This window comes from Chlamydotis macqueenii, chromosome 1 (assembly GCF_036417535.1).
Source record: "Chlamydotis macqueenii isolate bChlMac1 chromosome 1, bChlMac1.mat, whole genome shotgun sequence".
NCBI lineage: Eukaryota > Metazoa > Chordata > Aves > Otidiformes > Otididae > Chlamydotis > Chlamydotis macqueenii.
In genome coordinates, this window is record NC_141556.1 from 131430215 (window position 1) to 131443348 (window position 13134).

The 13134-nt window shown below is 36.2% G+C and overlaps 1 protein-coding gene across 7 annotated transcripts in view; it reads right to left on the reverse strand.

Moving 5' to 3' along the window:
- CNKSR2 (connector enhancer of kinase suppressor of Ras 2) overlaps window positions 1–13134 on the reverse strand; it is a 213191-nt gene that overhangs the window by 84813 nt on the left and 115244 nt on the right. For 4 of the 7 annotated variants that reach the window (XM_086767251.1, XM_086767259.1, XM_086767242.1 and 1 more), the window contains 2 exons: window positions 12302–12448; window positions 2060–2193 (listed from right to left, as the gene is read on the reverse strand). In XM_086767251.1, the coding sequence (XP_086623377.1) occupies window positions 2060–2193; window positions 12302–12448 (281 nt within the window). The remainder of the gene's footprint in view (window positions 1–2059; window positions 2194–12301; window positions 12449–13134) is intronic. The other 3 variants (XM_086767283.1, XM_086767275.1, XM_086767268.1) reach the window with 1 other exon arrangement.

Sequence of the window (13134 nt, forward strand, 5' to 3'; positions counted from 1 at the left end):
GTAAGATTACAGCTTGTACTAATACAAGATTTAATCAGAATTGGTCCAAACTACTGCATTATCATCATGATTTAAGAAATGTTATTAATAAGTAATCAAAATGTATTTTTTCCTCGAGTAGAACTCAAAAAAGGCTGAGCAGCAAAGGTTCACTAAAAATACTTCAAAAAAGGAGGATGGATGCATTTCTTATCAAATAATACTTATTTTCGTGGTGGTAAACATGATCAGTTGCAGTACACAGGCACTACTTCTTTCAAGGTAGTACAGTTTCAGTTTCAGGAGCAACAGGTCTTTACCATCTAACTACTGCATTCAAAGGGAAACCTAAGACTGTTTTGGTTGGGGTTTCTTTTTGCAGTTTTTTTAGGTTCATGGGTTAGAATTAAATACTTGATTTATATCTGCGGATTTTCTGAAAACCATGCCTCTAAAATATTTACATAGACATAACAAAATACTGTTATCAGAGAGACAAAAGACATATTCAATCCCTATGAACAATTCAAGTGTCATGACTGACAGTGGTTTTATGCAATTAGAAGAAAAAAAAAAGTGAACTAGACAATGTATTCTGTTTGTTTCTTTGTCACTTTAAGACAGATACTAGAGCAATTGTGTTAGCAAGTTCAACTCTGTTATACGTGTCACATTTGAAATAAAATGGCAGTATTTTTTTTCCAAGAAATAAAAAACAAGCCGAGTAACAGATGAGGCAGGGATGAGGAAGGAACATGGGACTCAGCTTATGGCTTCACAAAAGGCTTGTGACATCATCTAAATCATGAAGTGGAAAGTCACTCTTTTGCCCTGGAAGGTTTTTCATATCTCTGAAGAGTGAGAATTTATCATAGAATCACAACTTATCCTTCCCACTAGGCAATTTAATTTGCCATATACCTTACTCTTGGACAACCCTCAGGAAAGTCTTGTCAGTATCGGGTCATACATCTTATTAATTGGCTAGAAGAGTTACTGATAAGAAAGTCTAGGAAAAACTCAGCTACAAGGAAGGACATACTGCCCTTACAACTTTTCCAAGGAAGTTAACTAAAAGAAAAGCAAGAAGCAATTTAAAAATACATTAACTGGATATATGATAGGCTGTGCCTATGAATATGGAAGCTTTTAAAAATACTCATTCCTCTTAAATACATTCCTAGACCTCTGAGTAGCTACTACTTCTGTATTATCTATGGGCCATAATTCTCTCAGAATTTCAGAAAAGCAACATCTGTGTACGTTATGGAATTATACTGAATCATTTGAGGTCATATGAGGGTAGGGTGATGAATCTGCAAGAAGGATCTGCCGCTTTTCTGGCGCAGCAAACCCAGAGATCTGGGAGAGATTAAAATGCCTGTTTCAGGTGGCAGATCAGAGTAGCAGATATATTTACAGGGAATAGCATGGTCACTGCAGAATCTAGCAGAGTGGCCACGCTAAAATGCGATCCTGAAATTTGCTCTAACACTATCAAATCAAATATATCTCAAAAATAAAACAGTACGGCAGAACAAAACAGTGCTCTTGTTGAAGTTGAAAGTTTCTTGCTTTTAGCTCAGCCTCCCTTGTTGCATCATGATTTTCAGGCAAGGCGACAGATACAAAACTCTTTTCCTAGTTACAGATTCAGGGTTTCTAGTGATAGGGCAAGGGGTAATGCCTTTAAACTGAAAGACGTTCAATTTGGACTAGATATAGGGAAGAAATTTTTTACCGTGATGGGGCAGAGGCACTGAAACAGGTTGCCCTATCCCTGGAAGAGCTCAAGGCCAGGCTGGATGGGGCTTTGAGTGACTTGGTCTAGTGGAAGGTGTCCCTGCCCATCGCAGAGGGGCTGGAACTAGATGATCTTTAAGGTTCTTCCAACCTAAACCATTCTATCATTCTATGATCATTGTGAGTCTGATTTAGTGTATCTACCCTCAATAACGTGCAAAATAAAATATTATCAGCCTAGTCCCAGAGGGTAGCCTGATAAACAGGTAGGAACAAAATGGTCAGCTACTTTACAAATATTTTTTCATTGAATTACACCTGAAATGATCTTTTTTACCTTGGAACATAAGGTTCTGTTGGAGGAGGAGGTATGTAGAGATCCTGAAGGGCGGAGCTGTCTCTTTTTGTAGGTGTGCTGATAGTGCTGGATGGCGTAGCAACACTGCTTGTAGGACTTCTAGGAATAAGAGGCTGATTCAAAACAGAGAGAAATAATCAAGATTATCCTTATATATTATACATTTTATTTTAAAAAGCTATAAACATTCCACGGTTCAGAAAGTTAAAGAAATATTTAACAGTTCTAATCTTCTGTGTGCTTTTTAACTTACTGAAAAAGACAGTTATACTAAGGAGACAGATCTACGAATGGACATGTATTGTGCTTATAAAATTGACTGCTCTGATTACATCTTTTTACCTTTTGCACAGCAAGATTACTGCCAATGCCCATTAAAATAGTAATCAGTAGTCACTGGTGAAATCTTAATGAGCAAATAACATACAGAATCCAGTGAATTCCTTAATTAAACTAATATTGTAAAGAAAAAGTCTAGTGTTTATAGTAAAAGGTGCATAAGTAGGCATTAAATTGAATGTCATCTCCCCCCATCTGCTCTGCAGCTTAAGAATTAACTGTAAAAGCTTCAGTTTACGTCTGCAGATGCTGTAAAATCAGGTACTGTATCCTCAGAGCATAGCACTATGAGACAGAATAAACTAGATTATTATTATTCTTCACTCCCCTGGGCAGACTCCTCACAAAGTAACATTTACTCACAGGTAAATAAATTGTACACTCCTTGCAGAATAATCATGCATTCTAGCTATCATTCCAGTCCAAATAGGATCCTTCCTCTTAATCACATCTCTCTCTCTCTCTCATGTGAATTAGGCATCCCTTTTTTTCTCCTGAGCCTACTATCTTGGCTAGCTAAATAATGACCAACCATTTGAAGACTTTATTAAATCACTGGAGGGCTGGAAATTGTAGCAAGATCTTCTAACAGTCTCTATACAGATGCAGAAAAATGAAATGGGAAGAAAACTTTGATTGCTTTCCTCTACTTAATAACACATCTGCCTAATAACAAAAGCCTTATGTTGCTTGGCTTGTGTAATAGCTAAACTCAAGCAGAAGAAAAAGAAAAATGGCAAAACAGCAAGTACAACAGTATCTTCATAAACCCTAAAACTAATCAAATATTAAACAAATGCTGAGTTTTACTTTGAAAGAGATCTTTCCCCTTCATCTTTTTGGAAGTGAACTCCTTGAAAAGAGATGTGTCGGGATAAGGAGAGTTCCTCAAACTACAATTTCTGACTCAAATAACTACTGAAGGACACAAACATTGCACATTGTATTGATGGCAGAGAAGCTCTAAATACCGACTGAATGGGCGTGTAGAAAGATCCTTCTGCCATAAAGAATACTTTATGACAGGCCAACGGGGCATTCCTGTGAAGAATAATCAGTTCTCATTTCCCGGATATTAATCTTGACACCATAGCATTGTGCCTACACTGCAGAAAACTCCAAGAGTTCAACCCCAGGAACTTTTTCAAAATGTTGGCCTTTCATAAGCTAGCGATGACCTATTTCAATTTGTGCTTATCAAGCAAAGCCCCCAACATTGTGTTACTTTTTTTTGAATCTGCATGCAAGAATAATGCACACCACCTAGGAAATCTCACCCTTTAGCCAATTACTGCCTTGTTTTAGGAACAGAGCTGTGTTAGATGTTATTTGTCTCAAACATAATAAAATGTATGCCTAAAATTTTCTTGTTAAAAATTTGCAAGTCCACCTTTAGAGCAACAGCTATAAACTGACACAAGTTTTCTCTTTTTGAATGTTAGAAAACCATCTCCTGTAAACAATGATACTACTAAATTCTTTCCTTGCTTATTAGAGTTAATGAGAATATTCTGTAGCTAGGTCAATGAAAGACTGCCAGTATTTACAGGAAGAGAGGGAGAAAGACACACACACAAACCAGACAGGTAAAAGACTTTACAACCACTGAAAACAAGAAGACAGAAGCCTACAGAAATAACAATAAAGTTGGCAGCAAAACTGGGTAAAAAAATCAAAAAACTAAAAAAGCCCACTAAACTCTATTTCAGATAAATGAAAATCTTATCCTTTAGATTTTAATCTGTGACACTGTAGGCATAGATGACTTGAATCACTTACTGTTATTGCCTTTCTGATACCTTGTACTCCCAGGACAAGTACACTTTGTGGCTTGCTGAGTAGCTTGTAGAATTAATTTTCATTGTAAGCCAAAGAATTTTGTGACCAAGACCCTGTTTACACTTGTTAAACCCAGGCTGTTGTTGTTCATGACTCATACTGGCAGGAGTACTGAGAGGAAGACAAGCTGGGTAGTTGGATTTGCTCTTCTCCACTTTGAGGAAGAAGACAGTCTTTCACTTGTATGAATAGGTAGATAAGAGGAAAGAGGGCCCTAGAGACTAGACTGGTGGCAGTCAATAGGAGTTTATTGTTTATGTCACACAGGGAAAACCATGCTCAAGCATAACAGTGATCTGGACTTACAATGGGTTGATGAGCCTCTGGTAGTCATGACTGGCTGCTGGAGGGCTAAAGGACACAGGCAGAGAATTTCCCTTGTGTTGCTGCTTGGAACATCTGCCTTTAACTATTTAAATTTATATGGGCTTAATTTCTGAAAAGAAACCAGATTTTGCTGAAGTCTGAGGATTCTATTGGGTAACTTCACACTTCACTGGGCCCTGCTAACACACAGCTCAGACATTCAGGTCGGTTTGTACTCCAGGACAGTTTGCTGGAAGATGGTGAAAATCAGTTGGGGTTTGTACATCTTTGAGAAATGCATATTTTGGTTCATCTTCTGGCTCAGCAAGGTGGTTAAAACAGTAAGTGCAATAGGAAGAAACAATATTCGGTCTACCATAGAAAAACAGAAGTTATGCAGCTGCCTGAAGGTAAAAGGCTTCCCTCAAACTGTTCCTGTGTCAGACACTTTCATAGGTGAAATTACAATGTAATTGGTGAGTCTGAATGACTATGGTATCTCACAGGATGGCAATGTGGGTACACCTTCCCAGGGCACTCAGAGCTCCCAAGAGGATGGAAACTGTAATACAATCGAGTACAAGTAGAAGCACAATCCTGTAGGATTGTCTCAAAACATACTAAGATGTCTCATATCTTTTTCACATTTGAGTCATATTGCCAAAGTCAACTCTCCAGTTTATTTCCATAAAACCAGAAAAGCTATGTAACCAGGAAAAAAAGGGAGAAATCCAAATTTAAAAATAGGTAGGTCACCACTTTTTAAAAAATATATATTTATCAACACTGCACCAGTAAACCAGTTTTTCAGTAATAAATGCTACATGGTAAACACATTCAAATGGGTTCTCCTGGTAGTTGCTCAACACACTGAGAGCACTGCTGTAACTACCACCTTGTGCTGCAGGAGTTCAGCTTTTATTTTATAAATAATTAAAAGTCTTCAGGCCCTCCTGGTTAAAAAGAGAGCCCTTCAGAACATTTGCCTGCAGGTATGGTGCATCTACACAGCATTTTGCATCGCAATTTAGAGAGATCTCAACCATTCAGTTTGAGTTTATCTGTGCACCTGCAAGTAAATCAGCTCACGTAAGCTCTCTAGTTCAATGGCAGCCATTCAGCGGATCATATGCTGGCACATTGAACCGAAAAACACATGGAAGTCCAGTCAGGTATTTCTGAATTGAATGCCTTGGAGGTCTGTGTTATTGCCGAGTTAATTCTCTTCCAAGAACTAGAGCTTTTTCCTGCTGCAGTCCCTTTTGGTAGGCTGGCCAGGGCAAGTGGGATTGTTGAATCAGCAATAAAACAAACATTTTCAGGTCCAAAGAGTTAAATACTCAACCCATGAGAGTAGTTTGACAGAGAAAGTTTAGCAGTTACATATTTAAACTGGAATAGCCTCAAAAACACCCCCCAAAAACTCCGCATCAATGTTAACTCACAATGACACACACAAAATACATATTTCAATACATTTTGGAGTACTATTTCTCAAACATTTTGGATGCACCATCCTCCTTCAGGATCATTAGTCTTTATGGACCCTTTCCCACAGGTTGGCCAAGGAACAGAAAACCCACTGTCTTTACTTGCAGCAGCTCCGTTTCCCCAGCACAGAGAAATAACAAGTCCCTCTAAGTAGTGACTGATAGCACATAGACACTTACTCTCCTCTCCTCCCAGAGCTGCTCTGGCCCTGGTTAGCTAAGCCCTGCGGTCCCTACTTCCCTCTTGCTACCAGGACCTATCGCTTCTTTTCCCAACCCCAATCCTGAAGGAACTGAGAGGGTGCCCTCAGTAACTCAGCATATTATTTTTGCCTTTTTTTTCCTCCAAATAATTAATGTAATTAATATTTAATAAATACTATCTAAAATTCTTTTAAATGTTTTTTAAAACTCTTTGAACCTTTCATTAACTCCCTTGGAAGCTGCACTATATAGTTTGAGAAACATTGCTCCAGAAAAAGACATACAATTTTTAAAAGCATAAGCAAAACCAATACAAAATGTTAAGTGGTAATGTCTTTATACAATATTTGCATCAGTAAACGGATTTTACTGCTAAAATATTTTTCATATTGGATCAAGGTTACGACAAGTTATTGAACAGAATGTTTCCAATAAAACAAACTTTTTATAAGACCAACCATGACATGAAGTAATGAAATACTAGAACTAATTCATACTCTGTAGGAAAACCCAGCCAGAACTCATTTAACATTGCTGCAAAGAATGTCCAGTTCCCATGTAGTTAAAAGACAACTAAGCAATTGAAGAGCCAACAAGTTAGTATTTTATTCAAATTTAATGATTAAAAAGTGTAATGTCACTAATGTTAATCATTAATGATGAAAACAAAATATGACATTGTCTCTAGATGAATGAAGGAGGTAATATAATCAAGTAAGAAAAAAACTAAATAAAAATAATTTTCTCTCAGACCAAGGACTGCTGTTACCATTGCTGTTGCTTTTTAGGAGGCTGAAAAGCTGAATAGATCATAGTAGACATAGGATGCATATCATAGTGGAGATACAATGCATATCTAATCCAAAATAAAATCTGTTTAAAAAACTACAGATACTGAGCTGTGGTGATTTTATAACGGTACAATTTAATCACATACAAAACAGTACAGTGAACTACTTTAAATATACAAAAGGTGGCATTTAAATAAGCTTGATGAGGAGTGTGACAGAGTGTTTAAAAGGGGTGAGAAGGCTTTTTTTCCAAGTCATCACACAAGATATGACTGGCAGCTGGACCTGCCCTCAACCTCACTAACATGAGTAAGAGCCTTTTCACTGACATTGGCAGGGTGTAGTCCAAATTAGTTGAAGCATGGCAACATGTTGCTCTATCATTCCTTTTCTGTAGTATAAAGAGGATGAAGGGTTTTCCACACTGTAGTCAGTCTAGTTTCTTTTGACTAATGAACAACGCATTTTCCAGAAGGCAAAGGAGGACTTTGCAGCTAGCTTCTTGCTCGTGTGATGATAGCAACTTACATAAGATTTCATATGCTCTGAGAATCTTATCTATTGAACCTTCTGCCTTTTTCAAACAGCACTTTGAGGCCCTTCCCTTTGAAACCTCCCCAAAATAACACAAATTAGAAAGGAGAAATAAAACAGACAATCTAGAGTAGAGGATGTTTATTTAAGTTAGGTTTTGAACCAGACAAAAATTTGGAGAGTTTAAAGATGATTAAGTCACCTTTATGTCAAGTAAGAAAAATTTAAAAATTAAAGGTTAAACTCACTTGGTTTGTTCACCACATTCAGTATTAGTCAGAAACACAAACATTGCAATCTGAAACATCATTCTGGGCTTGCACACAACAGATCAGAGTACCAGAAAAAGTAACTGAGAGGCAAATTTAGTAAGATTTTTCTTGCTGGCATAACATCTTAATATTTATGGTACAATATCATGTCAACGAATACCTTCAATTGCAAAGGCAAACACAAAATTCCCCAAGCCACAGCTGCCTAATTCAAATGTTATAAAAGCTATAACAAAAAACACAGGTTGAAAAATCCCTTGACTTCACAAATTTGGATGTGATTCCAGAATGAATGAAGGGAGAACTTTTGATTATCTGTGAGAAGTTGGATACTGATCGATATTAAAACAGACAATCATCAAGTGACTGAAAACTAAAAAAAAAAACCAACAACCAGCACTTCCTTTAATTAAGACACAAGGGGAAGAAAAAAAAAGGATGTTTTTCTTTCTAGTACTAATTGACCTTAGAGCTGGAATTAATGCACTTGTAAACACAAACTCATTATGTAATGGTGCATAGTAGAGTCATAGGCTGATTGTATTATTTTACAGTTCATCAAGCCATTCAGTATCAGTTTCAGGACTGCTACACAGGATACATAATTCTTCTTCTTTCTTTCGTACCTTCCTTCTACCTTTCGTATTTATTCTAAGGATAAGACTATTTGCTAAAAGAATGAATATTCCACATATTTGCTAAAAGGAAAAAAACCCAAAAGAATTAATCAACAAATATGTAGACTGGATTTAAACCATAATTCATGGCAAGACTGCGATGTGAAAGCAGAGGTGTTCAAAGCAAACCACTGAACGTTCTAAGAAATATTTATGCCAATCAGTAACCAGTTAATATCTGAATGATCTAAAAGCATTTTCCCCACTCAGAGACCGTGAACATTTGGCTGGCACTTGGCTAATCTAGATCACTAACAGTGGACAGCAAGCTCTTAAAAAATTTGTTATCAGAATGTGTCATTTAATTACCAGGATGCCCTGACACTCACACACCAAGCTGCTTGATACACTGGTAGTACCTGCACAGTGCCTGAACTGGAAGACTCATCTAGCACTTTCCCAGCTTACAGGCATACTTAGTATCTTTCCACTAAATCTATTTTTTTTTAATGCAGCGGCAAATGGCAAACTTGTTCTTACACAGAACTACTGACTAAACAAGCAGAATGCAATTTACCAATAATGCCTCAGCATTACTCACTTTCAGCTAAAATTAAGTTTTGAAGGCTCTCAATTAAAACATCCCAATGTAAATCTCAATGTAAATGAGTCACTTAATTTAATTCACTGAAATATTTACCTTCCACATTTGCTGTAACAGCTGTTAAACATATTCATTGATGGGGTGTATACAAAAACTCAAGTCTCTGCTTTTGTGTCAGCCTCCTTACGTTAGGGCAAACTTTCACCTTCTCACCTCACTCATTGCAATTTGATTTGGATGTGACACCACATTTTCCCTCTGTTCACTCCATTTGCAGAACCAAAAAAAACCACAGCAGCCAGTTTGCAGATCCTAATTCTCATTTTATCAGTACTTCATCCCCCTATCTTCTTCTAGAGTCTTTTGAATGTTTTGCTTATATTTTGTACTTTAACAGAGTTATTACTGAGTCATAATTTCCTTATAGCTTCTGTCTGTTGAATAATGCATATGGTTCAATTAACTTAGTTCTGGAATAACAGCACAGTTGCAATATTGTCAATTATTTCATGACATCCTGATATGGGAAAACAAGTTATCATAATTTCCCCTGTTTCCAAAGATGATGCTATTTCCTATCACTTTCCTCCTCTCCTCTCATCAGAGACATAAGAAATTTCAGAAGAGCCAAAGGGCAAACTGCAGTTAAAAAACTTAGTTTTTCTGAAGATTTGCTCAGAAATTTTTTAATTAAATTATTTTAAATAAATATAATTTTTCGATATTTTTAATAGCTATAAAATTACACTGCATTCTTGACTGCTTTTGCTGCTTGTTATTAATCAAACATACAGTACCGATTTCACACTTAGGCTACATTTAATCTCTAACATCAGCGGACTTTAACATCTGCTCACCTCTGATCTGCATAAATTAACAACAGAAATCTCCACATTATGCAGCTTCTGAAGTTTGTCTTCACTTCACCCTGGAGCTTTTTCGATACTCAGTCTACTTAAGAAAACTGTTGTTTCTTAGAACAAAATCACAAATTACAACGGACACACATATGCACACTTCACACATAAGTGCTGAATGAGGTTCTGGCCTTTTCCTGGTGTCATGCTTGATAAGATCAGAACAGTATCATTGTGGTACCAGAATTATATCTCTAATGTTTAACAGTATCTTTCTTTGTACTCATATTAGCCTTCAAAATACTCATATTTTCCATGCTATCAACAAAAAAAAAAAAAAAAACCTGCACCAAAACCAACACTCCCTTTATGCCCCCATCCCCAAACCTGTAAGATTACAGAAAACCTCTATCTAGGGTCAATCTCATACTATCTAATACAGATACTTTACATTCAAGCTAGCTGTACAGACTCACTTTATCATCAAATAGAGAGAAAGATGCACGTGCAGGGTCCAATTCACCTCATCCTAAGGCAGATCAGTCTAAATTAGGTGAAGATGAATGAACCAGTAACTGTTATGTATGTCTGCTGGCCAAAGGGAGTGAAAATGAGAAACCTGAATGGTATATAGATATATACCTAGTTGACAGCTAAAGTTAGAACAGTTGAATAACACCTTAGTTTCTGTATTGAACTAAGGATGCTGAGATGTAAATCAGAAACAAATAAAACACACTAAAAGATGACTGGTTTTTTGCTTCTGGAAGTGGGTGGGGAGTTACAAGCACGCTCACAATTTTAGCTCATGACTTCATTCACTGTAAAAGGACAACAGGAATCTTCACTTTCCTACTGGACTTAGTTTAAATGGTGGAAATTGGTTTTTATCAAATTTCTTCTCACCCTTTTGGAGTACCCTGTCTTGAATTAATTGCTTATTTGCTATTGTTTGCATCAATGGCCCATGTCAGAAACTTCTGTTGTGGGGTATTCAGCGTAATTATTCTAGTGCCAAGTGATAAAGTGAAGCAAAAAGGAATATTTAGGAGAATGACTCAATTCACTCAAAGAAATGCCACCCAAAGAGGATTTAGACTGAAAGCATTTGACCCCAATCAAAGCAATGACGTGCATTTTTCATTTGTATTTATATTCTCACTAACGCCATGATAAAAGTGCAGCCTTCAAGTATAGACATTCATGCACTTTTATCATGCATACAGATTTGCAATTTTATGTTCAGACACTAATAAGATATTTTTGGTTGAAACTTTTTGTTACATGTCTAGTCAGTTCTTTATATCTGAAAGATCAATGCATCTCAATCATTTAAAACCTTACTCAGCTTCAAAGACAATGATGCATTTAACCATTACAAAATAATTTATACATATGTATACATATGTGAAAGAACTTCTTCATGGCATTAGTACGTTTTATGAATCTCTTATTATATTAAATGGAAAAGACCACAGCTACTGGCAGTGGCATTTCTGCATCTCATTTTCTTTTTGCCCGAACTTTGAAGAAGTCTTTTCTCCCTCAAAAGTACTTAATTTTAAATTAGACCTTTTATTGTGATAATAAAAATGTCCCAAAGAATGTATTCCTTTTGCAATGAAAATAAATTTCTAAACATTGCTCTATCTGAACTGAATGAAAAAAGGGATTATTTGTCAGTTCCATCTGTTGGTTACATGCTTTCATCAGTCCAGACATAACTTTTATTTCCTAGAGTAATCCATCGCAGTGACATTTTATCCTACAGTGAAACACAAAAGCTTTAATGAAACCATTCCATGGTTTTCAGCACATTGCAGGCTTACGAAAATTAAAGGCCAAGCCAGACATCCTGTGCTACACCTGCTTATATGCGAGGGTTCAATTTCAAGGACAACTTTGACATGAACATGTCTTTTATTTACATGAGGAAATTTTGATGGTCAAGTGGTTTATTGAATCACCTTATAAATTTTACGGTAACTCCATGACTGATCAAACTGAGAATTCAAGATCTTTTCCTCCCCTCTTTCTTTGAGGTTACACTGTACTGAGAACTTAACAAGGGCTCAAAGTAAAATTTATCAGTTTCTGAAGTATGCTTGCTTCCTCTTGGCTAGAAAAGTTATCTAGGGCTACTTTTCTGCATTGTAAAACACTGGGATGATTACTTCTTAAGTTCTAATAACAGGTGTAATTTCAATTGAGCCTATGAGAACAAACTGTAGAGAAATAATTTCAGAAACAATTTTTCACAGTATACAAGAGTAAATCCATATGCTGCTGAGATGAAGCACAATAAAGCATCATTGAGATATTCTACAGTTAAAATGATGGTGTATGACTTATGATTAAGCTTCATTACCTGCAGAGCAAGGGGCTTCCATCTCATATTTTTCAGTAAAGCTGGTGCTGAGGTAAGCATGCTCTGAGGTCGCTTTTTCAAAGTTAAGATAACACCACTCGGATCCTCTCGTAGTGCATTCACCAAATTTTTCAACTGCCACCCCACCTGGTAACCAGTAAAATCATTACAATAAAATTGAGGTACAGTATTCAATATGTAATGTTCCCTTTTTAAATAAGATTAGTAAAATAACATAATAGGAGTGTATATATATATATATATATTTTAAAGGAGATTAACTCTAGAAATGTCAAAACAAATTACTGCATAAAAATCATGTCAACTAAAATAATTATTATAATGCATTAAGATGGATATACATAATTTCTGGCTTTAAAATTAATAAACTACTGTTACTCCACTGTAAATGCACAATTAAATCTCATAGCTGTGGTACATAGACTTTAGAGACTAGAAAGTTAAAAAGCTCTGGCTCCTGCACCAACAGTTCAATTCAAAACTGAGCATTTTATACTCCATGGTTACTATTTGAAGTCCACTAATCACATATAGCCATACTACTTCTACTCCAAGCACAAACCAGTTCAGGAAAATCTTCTACTCTTCACACTGCTATAAAAATAAAATCAGAATCACAAGGTGTCACGGCCCTGTTTTTTAAAAATAGTACTTCTTTCATGATGATTTCAGAAACAAATACAGTAAATTAATGACAGAAATGTAGTCTAGCCCCTACTTGAGTAGTCGCCCAAAGTAAAACAGCTTTTCTGCCTTTTTCTCTCTCCACCCTTAAACACACAAGCAAACTTTCCTGATGTTTAAAGGATCAC